A 16,347-nucleotide genomic window follows, 5' to 3' on the forward strand; every position below is an offset into this window, starting at 1 on the left:
GAGGTAAGCGGGTCGTGTAAGTGGGGGTTAGAGGGTTTGGGAGCTGGTCGGGTAAGGAGGAGGTGGTAAGATGGTTTGGGTTAAGAAGGTTTGGGTTGTAAAGGTTACCTGGGTAAGGAGGGTGGTTAGAGGGGAATTTGGAGAAGGTGTTGAGCAGATGGGCTAGTAAGAATTGGTTTAAGGGAAAGAAGGGTGGTTCAGGATCGGATTAAGCCAACTGGGTTAGACCACAAGAGGATTGGATTAGAGTAGAACAACTGGTTAGGTTTAAAGCAGAACAAGTGGTATCATTTAAACTTTAAAGGAGGGTGTAAAAGGGGAGAGGAGGAGAGAGGGGGAGCGATGGAGGAGAAAGCAGCGGGGAGAGGGAGCAGAGGAGGGAAGGGGATAGCGGAAGTGTAGAAGGATGGGGCGGTTTAGAGGTAGTCGACAGAGTAGCCTGGCCAGCTAGAGGGCAAGACAGCAGGTCATTAGTTCCATCAACAGAGTTCAGCTATGAGCATCAAGAACATATTGTGTCTAGAGGGTAAAGGCACCTCAGATGGACCGATCGTCCGAGGAGCCAAGTCGATTGCATGCAATGAAGCAGCGAGGGCATCCAACATCGGCAACCTGTGATCCCGATTTTTTTTTTGTTCGAGAGATGTGCTCAGTGAAAAGGGATTCGTCAGGTTGCGCAGTAGTTGAAGGAGGCTTGGATAGAGGGATCGACAACCCTATTTTTTGCAACGGGGGGCAGTTGCATGACCAAAATACTTGCAACTGGTGCAAATGGGACACCACCAGTCATATTTGACGTCTTGGAGAAAGGAATGACCCTCTCCATCCACTATTGTATCAGAAGAGGGGAGAGTCTGGTCTGCTTGCACTTCGATGTAGATTCTGGTGAAGGATAATTGATCCATAATCTTCGTTCTCTTGTCGGAGTATAGGGGTTTGTTGATGATGGAACCAATAAGGCTGAGGCTAAATCCTATACCATTGGGAACGGAGTGTCTACTTCTTTATGGTTGGATCCTTGGCACCCCTCGGGCATCCTCCATCTTCTCAGTCTTAGAATTGTTTACTCCTCGGGGATAGATAGGTTGGCTCCTGTCTCTTCTATCATTCTCAATAATGGATGGGCCCCCTCTCCTCTTTCTTCTTCTCTGAACTACATTTGGACCTCTCTTCCTGCTCTTCCCCCCAGGCATAGGGAGAGGGAGGATTCCATTCTCTGTAATCCTTCTCCTTCCAAGACGTTCAGTTCCTCCTTGGCCTGGATCTTTGTTAGGACTAAAGCACAGCCAATCCGATAGTTTAAAGTCCTTTAGTTTAAAGGCCACATCCCTCGCCACAGTTTCACAGTTTGGCATGCTCTCACCAATTGCCTTCTTACGTAGTCTTTCCTCATCCACCGCCACATTCCTGTTTCCCCCTCTTGCTACCTTTGCTAGAGAGGAACCAAAGACATTGATAATCTCTTCTTCTCCTGCCCTTTCTCCTCTTCCATCTGGAAGAAAGTTCTCTCTCGCTATTGGCCCTCTAGTAGAAGAGCTCTCTCTCTCAGTAGAGAATGGCTTTGGATAGACATGACCTTTCACGGCCCCACCATCTGACACCGTTGGGAAGTTAGCCTTTTGTGCCACCATCAATCATATCTGGATGGAGGGGAACCTTCATAGATGGACAACTCCTACTCATTTGAAAAGATTTGGATTGCCATCTCCTTCGAGGTCTCCACCAAAGTTGCTTCCATTCCGCATCGGACGGTTCCTAATTCCCCTAGGAATAGGCTTATTATTGATTCATGGAACCTTCCAGCCTCCATTCTCCCCCCTTCCCCTCGAGGGCTTGTATCCACTAGAGGTTATTTCATTTTGTGTGTCGGCTTGTTCCCTTTGCTGGCAGTGAGCCTTCCCCCCCCCCCCCCCAATCTTTCCCCCCTTATAAATTTTATCTTCTTGGGTTAATTGTATTTTTTCATACAAAAAAAAAAAAAAAGAAAAAAAAAGAAAAGAAAAAAAAAAAAAGGCTGAGGCCTTTAGCACACCAGAAATGAAGAGGGGATAGGGGAAGGTGACCCAAAGGGGAATGGAGGTAGGCTCAGAGCGGTTGAATGAGGTGTGTTCATCCCATGGTCGCATGAAGATGGGTTTTTCCCCCACATTCTATGGACCTGCATCAAGGGCGGTAGACTTATCGATGGTGGCAGAAAAATTGAAAATAAAGGTCCCATTTTCTAGCGTATAGGTGGAGAGAGAGCCAGAAGGTTTCTATTGGTTTAGAAGAGAGGACTTGACAACAGAAACAGCTGCCAAGGAAGGTACCAACATCGTAGTTTCTCCATTTGAGGATCTCTGGTTCTAAAAGGCCAGGCGGGCAAAGACCATTATGGTTGGAGTTGAGGGAAGCAGGTGGGTGGAACAACAGGGTGTGTCTAGTAGTAGGAGGAAGGGAGGGGGGGGGGAGGAGGTGACTACAGAGTTCCAAGGGCGGTGCTCAGGGGAGGAAGGCAGGGAGGGAAGAGGAAGGGAAGTGTTTTGAGGAGCATAGGGGTGGAGGTGGCTAACAATTGAGGTAGGGGGACCGACGGCAGAAGCTGCCGGAAGGGAAGAGGACATGAGGGAAGGTTAGGTCATGAGGGCTGAGAGTCGAGTTGAGAAAAATTGCTCATTGAAAATTATTTGCCATGGTTTCTGGAGTTCGTTTTGTTTTCTATTTCAGTTGGGTTTCGTCTTTCTATGTCTTTTCTTTTCTATATTTTGGTTGTAACTGATGGAGAACATAGATTTAAACTGAAATGAATAGTTGGTTGGGCTCTACATGAGTGTGCATGAGTGTGTGCTTCCCCTCTTCCCCCCCCCCCCCCCAATGCAACTCTGATTACTTCTCTTTCCTACCGCCCTTCATCAAGTAGGCTCTTGTGGCTGTGCTGTGGAGGGTATTTTCAGCTGAAAAATGCTAAACAAGGAGCTTGGTGAGGTGGTTCAATGGTGTATATGTGGTACCCTTTGACCAATCCACTAAGTTTTTTGGGGGGTTTTTTTTTTTTTTTTTTTGATGAATAAATAATTCATTACCAAGAGAAGAAGAATATACAAGGGGGGAGCGGGGGGAAAAAGCCAACAAGAGTAGCCGAAGGAGGAGCTCAAAAAATACAATGAGACCACAATACAGAAACAACACGACTAGTCAAAATGAAACCAATGCTGATGCGGGCACGACCAAAACAGAACCAAACGAGGGAGGGCACGCGGCGGTCAAGGGGGTTGGGTAAGGTTAACTTGAAGGTTCCAAGAGGTGATGATGTGGGAGTTTCTTAGGGAGTTAGGAACTGAGCGGTTATGGAGGGAATGGAGGATGTGGGCTTTGGAAGCAACATCAAAATAGATAGCTTTCCAAATCTTATCCGGAGATCGAGATTTGTGTGTCCATCTACAGATGTTACGTTCCATCCAAAGGGGGCTAATCGTAGCACAAAAAGCAAGTTTTCCAATAGTGTCACAGATGGTCAAACCAGAGAAGGACATGTCCACCCAGATACATTCTCTGTCAAAGGGGAGGATGGGTCTTCTAGAAGGCCAACATTTGAAAAGGACAAATTTCCAAACTTGATTGAAAAAGGGGCAGGAGAAGAATAGGTGCGGAATGTCCTTGTTTTCCGAAGGGCAATGGCAGCGAGTAGGATTGATGGGGATCTGACGATGGATGAGAAAGGCTTGGGTGGGAAGGCATCCGGACAGGCAACGCCAGAGTGTGAAACTCTGAGGAGGGAAATGCCCTTTAAACCAAACAAGTCTATGCTAAGGAACAGGTGGGGAAGGGGTGCGGACAAAGGACCAAGCGGAGGCAGAATAGAATATCCCATTGGAAGAGGGGAGAAAAATACAATAGTCTTCTCTGCCCCGATGCCCGAGGGGGATGGGGGGAAGGGAGGACTTGAGATCAAGCAGGGGAGGGGGTGACCAACCATTGGGAGAAAGAGTGGAGGACACCCAGGCATTAACAGGAATACCGGAGGAATAGATGATTCTGGGGGACACCAAGTTAGATAAGATGCCCGAGGGATGCCAGGGGTCCTTCCATAGGGAGTTAACTTGCCCGTTTCTAATTGAATAGGAGATGGCAGAAAGGGCCATATGTCCGTGCTCAAGGATTTTCCTTCAGATCCAGGACGCATTGGAAGGGAGAGGAGCAGTCCAAAGCGTGTTGCGTTTGAGCAAACCATAGTGGACCCATTCAACCCAAATACTTTTCTGGTTAGAGATAATCTTCCAGATAAACTTGAGCACACCAACAGAATTGGCATCTTTGATTCTTTTGATTCCAAGCCCACCTTCAGATTTGGGCAGGCAGACTTTCTTCCAGCTTTTGGATGTTATATGGGAAGGCCATCAAACCTTACTCTGACCTTGGGAATTGTAGACCATAAAATGTAATACACATTAATTCCTAGATTTATAAAATGTAATACACATTAATTCCTAGATTTTTCTATAACATTCAGAGAGAGAGAGAGAGAGGACTTGATGATGGATATATATATATATATATATGTCTTCTGTTGGATAATGTGAATTAGAACTGAACAGAGTTTGCCACTTATTTCATTTCTATGTAAAATGATCCAGACAGGCGAAAACACTTATTTTGTCCGGACATTTCTGTTTCTTGATATTGACTGATACCTATTTGTATGTCATGTTAGACTATTAATGTAGCGTTTTAATTTACAACTTACCTAGTAATAAGACCTTACAATATACTTTGTTAGAAATTCTCTATAATGTTTCAATTTCCAACTTACTAATACATTCTGCAGGTGTTGATGTTGAGGATATTGTGAGGAAAATTGCTTCATATTTTGAGTTCAATAGAGCTATTTGTAGTGAAGGAAAAACTGGTCTTGAAATGCAAATAACATGGTTGAGGAAACTTCTGAGTTGTGAGAAATGGTTAACAGAGCAGTTTTCTGTTGAGGAATTTCGTTCCTTTGGTCATGGAGATTTTCTGATGTTCTTAGAAAAAAATGTTGCTCTGTTACCTACTGAATTGCATGATTGTTTGGCTGATGGATTGAGCAAAGAATCCTCTTTGAAGGTATCAATGCTTCAGCATCAGTTGGCTGTATTACTATCACAAGCTGCTAGTCGTTTCTGGGAAAAAGATAGTATATCCAAGCAGCATATTTCGGTGCTTCTTAAGAAGCAATTCCCATTAATCAGTTTTGAAATAACAGGAAGTGAACCCACGGAAGATTTTGTAGAAAGCATAACAAAAAAGAAAAGCAGTGCCGCTTCCAGTTGTGTTGTATTTTCTGTAACTCTCTCAGGTTCATGCTGTATAGGAGACCCATTGGTTCACGGTAAGAAACAGTTGCAGGAAACTGCTGGAATGATGGATGATTTGGGCTGTAGAGTGGGCATTCTTGGACCTGTTACAGCCAAGGATGCAGTCAGGTGCCTACTTAAAGCGCCATTTCTGTCTGATCTGCAGTCGTGGTCACATTGGGACCTTCTATTTGCTCCTTCGCTTGGATCTCTCGTGGAATGGTTGTTGACTGTAGGTGATAACAAAGATTTGTTGTGTTTAGTGACTAGAGATGGGAAAGTTCTACGGATTGATCCTTCAGCTACCGTGGATGAGTTTTTGGAGTCCTTACTTAAAGGTTCCTCTTTTCAAACCGCACTGAAATTAGTATCTCTATTTTCTTTCTATGGTGGGGAGAGACATATTCCCATTTCTCTGTTAAAATGCTATGCAACCCGTGCAATGGAAGTCATGGTAAAAAATAATGTGGATTCCCTAGAAGTTAAACATGGTGGTGATTTTTTCATGCATGGAAAGGCTTTGAAAGATCATTGTATTTTTGCTGAGAAATCTGGTGACCAACTTTTTGCGGAGCCTCCAGGTGCTAATCAGCATGTTATGGCAGGTGGTGAACTATTCAACAATGTGTACAGAGTAAACAAAGCAGTTCCAGTTGCTTCAAGGTTTATCCTTGATTGTCTTGGTTATCTACCTTCGGAGTTTCGTTGTTTTGCTGCTGATGTATTGCTTTCCGCACTTCAATCTGTTACTAAAGATGCTGCGAAAACCATTTTACGTGAATGCAACCATACTGATGAGCGTCTCATGCTTCATGATTTGGGGTTATCACTTGGTATTGTGCAATGGATTGAAGATTACCATGCATTTTGTTCTACAACTGCTACTGATTCATTCATGTTCTCTGGTACCCCGAGCTTGAAAGCAGTAAGTGGTGAAGTTGGCATGGATTTGAAGTGTACGCCAGATGTTTCAGGGGATCCTCCCCCTTCTAGCAGGAACATTATGGTAACTTCTGAGGCAGATAGTCAAATTAATGCTACGATGGATCATAAGGTGTTCTCAGAGCAGTCTGGTGATGATTGCACCCGACTTCAATCAAAACATTGTGGGGACCAGGATGCCAGCCTTTTAATTGAATCTATTAGGCGTGAGGAATTTGGGCTAGACCCATGTCTTACTCATACTGAGAGTAGTATACTAAAGAAGCAGCATGCTCGCCTGGGGAGAGCACTCCATTGTCTCTCTCAAGAGTTATATTCGCAGGACTCGCATTTTATTCTTGAGCTGGCAAGTTTCTCGTCTTTGTTTTTTTCCTCCAAAAAAATAAAAATAAAAAATGCTAGTAAGATTTGAAAGCAGAAGTTTTGATACTAGGCTTTATTTTCCATTGCTTTGAAGTTGTTTAAGTATTTGGGAGAATTGAATATTTTGTAGATATCATTAATTGTTTAATTGATCCCTGGAATGTGATCACGATTAGATTAATGCCATAGGATTGTCATATGCCTGTGCTCGGCTAGTTTTTTCATACTTGTCCCTCACCTTGTTAATCAAGGCCTTGCATAGGTGTTGCCTTGATTGTCAGGGCTTCACTTTGGTTAGGTTTTGACCTGGGCTTCACCATTTTGGCTTTTAAAATATTTATTTTTCTTTTAACTCCTGTACTAACTTGTAACTCTCAAGTAATTCTGCAGGTTTTGGTGTAACAGATTGGTGTGTAACAGATTGGTTGGATCACTCTGGTCTGGATTTATGTCGAATGGAACCGAGTTATTGTGCAGTTGCTAGCTGGATTGGTTAATCTTGCGTTTGGATCCCCTGATCCTTACCAGTCTGGAAAAACTGCTTTTGAATCAGCCCATCCGTTTTTTTTTGGATCAACTAATTCATAGTACCCTTTAGATGCTGACTGTTTCCCCAAAAGTGTAATTGTTGGGATTTAGGAATGTATAACTAGAGCAAGTAATTAGTGGAAAATAATCCTCTGTTTTTCTCATCTCTGTTTTTCCTTGTTTTGCTACCTGCAGAACGCGACACGTGGACAACTTTAAGACCAGCACACCAGATGTAATAATCCTCACCTAATCTTGATCGTTGGTCTCTTTGTTGTCCACGTGTCGCGTTCTGCAGGTAGCAAAACAAGGAAAAACATGGATGAGAAAAATAGAGGATTTTGATCCGTAATTAGTCCATTGTACCTTATGAGTTGGAAGAAGTAAAGTAATGGAACTGTCAAATCAAGTGGATTAAAAAAAGCCTCTGAAACTGTTTTGAAGAGAAAGGGTTCTAATATTGATAGCACAATTGAGAAAGGATGAAAAATGAATAAAAACAAGAAAACTAGGACTCATGTGGTTCAGTAGTGTGCCTACTTTCAGAGTGCTTCCACTACATGCATGTTAGTAAGTTCCAAAACAGAGGAAATAGATATGAGAAGAACAAAAACACAAAAATCAAGGGTTTACATAGTTTACTGGTATGCCTGCATAACTCTGTGAAGTGTAGATAAGTATAAATAATCCTGCAACAGGGTCATTAAGATAATTTGACTTTGAACCCCAGCACTAGTGAATTAGTATATTTCCAAACTTGAACTCCTCCAGTGTTGCTGTTCATTGAAAATAACTTACAAGGCAGTTGTGTTCAAATCTGGCCCATGTCCACCTGTATTTTGCACTACATTTTTTGCCCTGCCTTCTGCTGCTGATTTTTCATTTTTGGCCTATGCATGATATAATCTAGAATTTACTGTGGTTTCTGGTATATGCAAATGTGCTTTTTCATAGCTTTCGTAGTTTTTTTTTCTGAAGTCTATAATTAATTTTCTTATTTGTTTCTTATGGGCATTTTAAAAAAAAATATTTTGATAAGATTGTTTTTTGATTTTTTTTTCCTCCAGAGTTCTTACTTTTCTTCACATCGCTGCAGGTTCAGAATGCTGATGATAATTTTTACCCTGAAGATGTGGAACCTACACTGGCTTTTATCCTTCAGGCTACCGGCATTGTTGTTCTAAATAATGAGCAAGGATTTTCTGCTGAAAACATCAGAGCACTATGTGATGTTGGGAATTCGACAAAGAAAGGATCAAATGCTGGATATATAGGGAAGAAAGGGATTGGATTCAAATCCGTATTTAGGGTATGTAAATAAAGCATCTAGAGTTTGAACTTGAAGTCTCAAAAAATATGAACAGTTTTTTTTTCCCTTTTGCTACTTGCTTGCTGTTCCAGTAATCAGTGCTTCATTTTTCTTATTGGTTTCTTCATTGTGGCCCATAAATTATTTGTTAACATATGCATTTCATGTTACTTTCTTGATTTTTTTTTTTTTTTGCTTGGGTAACCGATGAACTTGTTGCAAGTTGATCTTAGTTATGATCTTTTGCACAAGCCTGGATTTTGGCTAAGTTGGTTGACCAAATTGCTGAATGGGCCTTTTGGTTATTGGAAAATTGAAGTATTGTGGGAAAGAAATTTTTTATATAATATGATTAGAATTGTTGACAGTGATATATACTTATTTCAAAAGGTTGTCTGAGTACGCAATCAATTGAATCAGGGTTGGAATGGGACTGTCAATTATATGAAAACTGAGGTATGTGGGAAGGAAATTTTTTTTGTATAAGCCAACACTGGCATACAAAATCACTCTTTTTGAAGTGAAGATTATTTTCACATTTAATTATACTTTCATGTTGGTGGTTTGAAACCCCTATTTCTTCGACTCTTCCCCTTTTTTGGGAATTTTTATTTTTTTGGGTTTTTTTTTGGGGGGGTGGGGCGGAAGGCTGGGGACAGGGAGGAAGAATTGAAACTTATTAAAGAACAAAAGTGTGCCACGGAGAAACAGATCCATTTTCAAGTATTCCAGTAGAAAATGACAGAAAGCTGGCGTGACGAAGCAGACCCACTGCATTGTATAAGAGATGTCTTGAGAGAAATATCTAATTAGAGTCAGATTGGCTGGACCAGCCAAACCAGATTGGGATCCCCAGAGGTCAATCCAGCTGGTCAACCTTTACATTATACTTAATTCATCTCAACTCAACTAAGCCTGCTCCCAACTAAATGGGGTCGGCTACACGGATCATGTTTCACCATCCAACTCTGTTTTACGGCATATTTGTGGCTGTCAAGTATAGTCTCGGTTTATGTTTATTGCGGTTTATATTGGTTTATATTTGTTAGGGGCGTTTTGGTTACTAGGGCATGAATTAAGTTGGTGATATGGTTGTATACCGTTCTATTTTAATATAAATATATCCCTCACCCCACGGTTTTTGTAGTCTGTTCACAGCTCAACCGCAGGTAGAATTCTACTTCTTCTTTCTCTCTTTCTTCTCTTCTTCGTCTTCCTTTCTCTTCTTCATCTTCATTAATGTTGGTTGTTAATGCTTTGATATTGTCACATGGGATTAAAGCTTTAAGATCCGGTTTTTTATTATTTATTTATTTTTAACTTGAGAGTCCTTGGGCTTCTCCATTGTTGTCGCCGCCGCTACCAATGCTGTATGAGTGTTTTTTTTCTAACCCTAAAAAAAAACCCTAGTTGGTTAGATAGTGAAGCATTAGGGTTTCCTATCGCTATGAAGATCCTCTTCAATCACCGACTGCTGATGCACTCTGATTAAAGCTTGCTGTACCCTGGCAGTTTTCGGTTCTTTGTTTAGGAGCTTGGTTATTCGATCAACAAGCCGATGGGTATGTTTTTTGGTAACCAAGTGGCCATTTACTGTGCTAATAATTCAGTTTTGCATGAGAGGACGAAGCTGATGTAGTTAAGAAGAGCATTCAAACCAGCCTCTTGGGTCCCCTTCCGGACCTGGTTCTTTTGGTTTGGACTTGCCATCGAACCAGACCAGATTTTGGGTCAGTTTTGGCCTTTCTTGAGCGCATTGAGCCAGCTCAGTAGGACGGCTTTCCCCCTCCGTCGAGCTGCCTATTTCTTCCGCCAGATTTGTCTTGTGAAGATCTCCTAGAAGGCCTGCCAGTTGTCCCCTCAAATTTGAAGGAAGAAGGCTCAAGAAGAAACCTCCTACAGCCCATCAATTTCAGCAGGAGTAGTCTTAGGATTTTTTTTTTCTTAGGAAGCAAGTTAGTTTTTATTGTTAGATGATATTAGACTAATATTAGTTTCTATTTATATGTTTTCTTGGTAATCAAGTAGCTTGGTTTAGGAAGGAGTAGTCTTTTAAGTTAAAAAAGAAAAGAAAAGTAGTCTTTTAAGTAAATTAGATAACTTTTGGTTGCTATAGTGCAACTTAACCGTTGTGCCACAGGCTCGTCCACTAAAGGAGTAGTCTTTTAGGTCTTACTTTTTATTTTCCAGAAGTTATCTAATTTAGAATTTTCTTAGTTGTAATTAATTTGGGAGCCTACATTAGAAAAGAATAATGAAGTCTAATTGTGAGCATTGCTTACTCCTAGACCTGAGGTAGGTTTGTTCATCAATTGTGAAAGTTCAGGGTGAGAGACCCAGGCTGAGATAGCCGTTCCCCTACCCCGCTTCTACAACAATCTCTTCTCACTCTCTTCCTTTTTTTAACATTTTATTTGGTAGTCATCCAAAAAAATGTCTTTTTGCGTTTTTTCATTTTCAGGAACAAGAAAACGGAATCTTCCGTTTGGTGACCATGGTTCGTTTTTTCTTTATTTATTTATTTTTTTAAATGAACTGGGTTAAAAAAACTGGAGAAACAGGAAATGTTGAAACATGTGAAACCATGTTTTTACAAACTGTTTTACTTGAAACAAATGGGTGAAATAATAGCCTCTGTTCTTGATAAGTTCTCCAAAAACCCGTTGCCTTCTGTCTCCTGTGTCTAAACTCTCGGTGAAGAACTCAGCCCTTCTCTCCCGCTCTATCCCTGCTCTCCCTCAACCCAGGTCGATTCGTCTCTAGCTTCGTTACCCTGTTTGATGCTTCTCTAGCTTCGTTCCTGCTCGCGTGAAGAAACCCTTTCCATCTCAGGTATGTTTTGAGCTTTTGGTGAAACCTCTTCACTCCCGCTCACTGAAGCCCTACTTTCTTTCGTCTCAGTTCTTCTCTTTCTTCTTCTTCTTCTACTTATGGTTATAGATCTGGTTCCTTCTCACAGGATCCCTACATCTAGCTGCATAACTCATCTCCTATGTTTGAGATGCATTGATTGAATACCTTGTTAGCTTTTCTTACCAGAGCTTCTCTTCCATCCTCCGTTACGAAGCTTTGACTGTGACTGCGATTAGAGAGAGAAAGGGTTCTTTTCGAAATTGTGAAGTAGATGGATATGACGAATCCATTAAATATATATGGGAGAAGCTGAGAGTCGGAGAATCTGGGGAGGACGAAAATGACCCTGATCAGTACAAAAGCCTCCAAATTTTGTAGAATTTCCTTTAATTTGTATTTTCTTCGTCCAAAGATTGCAGCCGGAAAAAGAGGAAGGGGAAGTCCCTAGTTCAACCTTTTTTTCGATTTTGTTTAGTCCCCTCCAGCAGTCTTATAGGAGGAGTTATCAGCGGCAGTTTCCTCTGTTTCTATTTCTGTTAGCAAGGTTCTAGAAATTTGATTGCAAGCCCGTTAGATTAGTTTCCAGTTGCTTCTAAGCTAGTACTAATTCAGGTCTGAGTAAGTTCTTGGAAAGTTTGTACTTGCTACCCAATCAACCAAAGGCTGATGATCCATGCTACAAATAGGGTAGAGGGTTCTGCTGCTGTAAACACAACTTTTGATCAATAAAAATCTTCTGCTGCTAGTCAATTTAGTATGAATTCACTAAGAATAAGTGAGAGGATTCTCCTTGAGACTGAGGGTGGATCCCCAAAGCTATTTGAGGGGATTTCTTATCTCCATTGTTTCTCTTAATTAAGCACTACTATTAGTTCAACTTCAAACCCTGTAGTTCTCTCGAATTGAAAATTGAAATCCATTAATCAAGGCCAGTATCATTCCGGCAGATAAATCATGGAACTTGACTCTTTAGTAGGTTCGATATGAACATTTTTAACACATCATGGGAAAGCATGGCATCAGTTGGATGATTCACAGGCATCCCTTGCCAATTCATTTGTCTAATTATGTAGGGAGAAAATTGTTCCAGAATAAGTTTTACCAAACGCCAAGCTGATGTTTTTCTGTTCTGAAACAAACTATTAGAGATATTAGTTATGTTTCTTTTAGGGTAGTTTAGTAATTTGTCTTGTTATGTTTTATTTCCTTTTCCTCCTTCGGGAGGTATGTGTAATTTCCCTCCTTAGGGAGGTATGTGTAATATCTTGTAAATATATTAGTGAAGTAATATATTGGTGTTAGTGAGACTTTACTCGTAACACATTATTCCACCATACAAGCGATTCTCTTCTTCTCCCTCTTCTACTTTTCCATCTTCTTCCTCATCCCTCATCTCATTGTTCTTCCCTCATCCTCATATTCTAACTTGGTATCAGAGCACAAGATCTTAGTTTGAGAGTCGGATTACATGTTTCTTACTTCCATTTTCTCTCTTTAGAACCCTAGGTGACAAAAGGTTCCAAGGAAGAGATCATTATGTGAAAAAACTTGAAGAATCTATGGGATGAGCTTGAAGGAAGGTCAATGCTAACCCAAGAGGAGGTTTTATGTGAAGAACTGCACGGTTGAAGCTGTTTGGAGCTCACAGCCACAAAAACTAGGCTGTTTATGACTATTGCCAGACCTCCTTTGGGATTCTTTCCTCTCTCTCTTCCGGCAGTCTTTGGAGGTGAGGTATACACCCTTTGGATCGCCCAAGGCATCCCTACCAAGCCTCTAAGCACTTAGTCCTAGGGGGACTGAATGTGAGCTCATAACTCATTTTTGTTTAGGTTGGAAGGTACAGCCTCCCCTGTTTCTCCTCCTTTTTTGCTCATTTTGTGATGGATTTTGGCCACGCTGCTTTTTGAGATGTATTGGTTGTGTCCCTTGAAGTGTTATGTCCTAATTTATTTGCACTAAAGTGTGCCCTGATCTGGTTTGCTTTGGCATTGTGTGTTTACCTCTTGTTGGGTTTATCTTTGAGTTCCTGTGGAGGCAAAGTTGGGTAGAGTGTGTACTCCCCATACTGTGTGTGAATTTATTTTTACAATATGTCTGAATATAGTGGCCTTGGAGCCCTCTTTGGTGATGTTTCAGCCAGTGTAATGAGTGGTGCTCCTCCTCATCCTATGGTTTTTGATAACCCACATACTCAGATCTCTATTGTGAAGTTGGATAACACCAACTATTTTGATTGAGCTCATTCTGTGAAGCTTTCTTTGCGGAGTAGGGGAAAGCTTGGGTATGTTATAGGTACCATTAGGGCTCCTAACCCAGATGAACCGATATATCCAAAGTGGGAGACTGAAAACTCCACTGTTATGACATGGCTGATTTTTTCTATGAAACCTGAGATTGGAAGAAGGTTTATGAGGAAAGAAACTGCTAAGGATATTTGAGATAGTGTTACTAAAACTTTTGACCGTGTGGGTGACTCGGCCAAATTTTATCAATTACTTCAGAAGGTTATTGGCATGAAGCAAGGGAATAGGACCATTTCTGTGTACTACAACACTGTCATTAGTCTCTGGGAGGAGTATGATCACTATAGGGACCTTCAATTGTCCAATCCTGAGGATGAAGCAAAGGTTTATCGGACACTTGAAAAGGAACGAGTTCTTATTTTGCTTGGTGGGCTGAATCCCGAGTATGAGCCAATCTGGATACAAATATTGGGCCGGTCTCCTCTTCCATCCCTTGATGAAGTGTGTTTAATGTAGATAAGTCACTTAATGAACTTATTTTATTGCAAATAAGTCTTGGGTTGGATTATGTATGTGTTGGGCCTTTGATCCCATGGGTTTTCTTTGTAATGACAACTTTAATGGGCCTAAAATATGGGTAGAAAGTAGGAAAACGGGATTTAATTCATTAGTTTAGTTAGAATTCTATTATGAGTCTATTTCATTTGTTATTTCAGTTTTTATTTAGTTTAGGTTTCCCTATTAGTGAATGACTAGTTAGTTACCTACTCCATGTTAGAGTTCTAGTCTAGTCCTATTTGGAGTCCAACTCCTATTATATAATGCCTAGTCCTACTTGGAGTCTTAACTCCTAGTTAGGTTTTGATTGCTAGTTTGCCCTCTTTATATAGAGGAGCTAATGTAATCTAATTTCACAGATTTAAAGAATGATGAATTGAGTTGATGTTTGAGAGCCTTAGGGCTGTGAGTGATTCTTCCCGTCTCCCTTCTTTACACGATTTCTCTCCCCCCGGTTAGATTTATGCAATATCTGATTGTGTGATCCCTTCCTTACCCTTCATAACCCTCCATTGAATGCTCTTTTTTTCTTTATTCTAATTTTTTTTTTGTTTTATTCATTCTTTCTGTCCCTGAATTTGGTTTATATTGAATTTAGTAAAGATCTTGCCTGAGATTGGATCACTTGTGATTCAATCTTACATTATTAGGCATCAGAGCCGAAGGATCCCTTGCTCTACTGAAACGCAACTCCCTTCACCTCCCACAGTAGCTATTCCACCTCCCACGCAACTCCCTTTCTGTGCTTATTCCCTAAGCAAAACTGACCGATGTATCTCGATCTTTTATTGGATATTCGTCAACAAATGCAATTGATAATAGAAAAGCTTGATGAGGCTCAACGACATTGCACAAACATTAAAACCTAAGTACACTCTACCTTCAACTATGTGATCTCAGCCGTTGAATAACAGGTAGACGAACTAGAAGATGAATCATCAGTGGTAGAAGATGAGATGGTGCCGTTGGAAGTCGAAGATGAACTTGTGGTAAAATTTAAATCAGTTGATCTCTATAGTGAACCGATCGGTTTTATTTTTTCGAGTTACTACACCTATGAAGTTCGCATCGTGGATTTCATAGCATTCAATCATGGTTTTGATGGTGACTTCATACATGCAAAGATGGATATTGATCGATTGGTGTTGATTCTCCTGTTCTACAAAACTCGTGGACGAGTTTTTCTCAACATCGGGGGGAATTGATTTAGATAAGTCACTTAATGGGCTTATTTTATTGCAAATAAGTCTTGGATTGAGTTATGTATGTGTTGGGCCTTTGATCCCATGGGTTTTCTTTGTAATGGGCCTAAAATATGGGTAGAAAGTAAGAAAACGAGATTTAATTTATTAGTTTAGTTAGAGTCCTCTTATGAGTCTATTTTATTTGTTATTTCAGTTTTTAGTCAGTTTAGGTTTCCTTATTAGTGAATTACTAGTTAGTTACCTATTCCATGTTGGAGTTCTAATCTAGTCCTATTTGGAGTCCAACTCTTATTATATAATGTCTAGTCCTACTTGGAGTCTACTCCTTGTTAGGTTATGACTGCTAGTCTGTCCTCTTTATATAGAGGAGCTAATGTAATCTAATTTCACAGAAGAATTATGAATTGAGTTATGTTTGAGAGCCTTAGGGCTGTGAGTGATTCTTCCCCTCCCCTTCTTTATGCCATTTTTCTCCCTCCTTGGTTGGATTTATACAATATCTGATTGTGTGATCCCTTCCTTTCCCTTCTCAACCCTCCATCGAATTCTCTTATTTTATTGTTTTATTCATTCTTTATGTCCCTAAATTTGGTTTATATTGAATTTAGTAAAGATCTTGCCTGGGATTAGATCACTTGTGGTTCAATTTTACATTAGTGTTGCTATTTGCAAAGTGAGGAGACCAGGCGGGTGGCCATGGAACATGCCCCTCCTCTTGAGTGGTCAACTTTTACTACTGGCTCTCAAAAGGATTCTGCGAGGCCAAGACCCACCTCGAGGAGATGACAGACGATGTGACCATTGTGGGAAGTCTAGGCACACCAAAGAGATGCTGGGTTCTTCATGGTCGACCTCTTGGCATGCGTGGTGGTTCTAGTGGTGCTCGTGGTGGATGTAGTGGGGGAGCTAGAGCCTAGAGTGTTGAGACCGAGCATACTACTACATGGTCTGCTTCTATCCCACAGGTAGAGCACATCTCTCTTACTAGGGAGGATATTGCAGCATTCCGCAGGGTCATGTCTCAGTTGGGA

General features: G+C 41.0%; 1 protein-coding gene across 3 annotated transcripts in view; it reads left to right on the forward strand.

The window, feature by feature from the left end:
* LOC122089408 (protein NO VEIN) overlaps positions 1 to 16,347 on the forward strand; it is an 81,613-nt gene that overhangs the window by 36,677 nt on the left and 28,589 nt on the right. For all 3 annotated transcript variants that reach the window (XR_006143319.1, XR_006143318.1, XM_042659112.1), the window contains exons 6-7: positions 4,805 to 6,600; positions 8,242 to 8,454. Coding sequence is in view for 1 of the 3 variants with exons in the window: in XM_042659112.1 (XP_042515046.1) it covers positions 4,805 to 6,600; positions 8,242 to 8,454 (2,009 nt within the window). In the remaining 2 variants the exon portion in view is untranslated. The remainder of the gene's footprint in view (positions 1 to 4,804; positions 6,601 to 8,241; positions 8,455 to 16,347) is intronic.

The sequence above is a fragment of the Macadamia integrifolia genome, chromosome 9 (genome assembly GCF_013358625.1).
Source record: "Macadamia integrifolia cultivar HAES 741 chromosome 9, SCU_Mint_v3, whole genome shotgun sequence".
In the NCBI taxonomy this organism is placed as follows: Eukaryota; Viridiplantae; Streptophyta; class Magnoliopsida; order Proteales; family Proteaceae; genus Macadamia; species Macadamia integrifolia.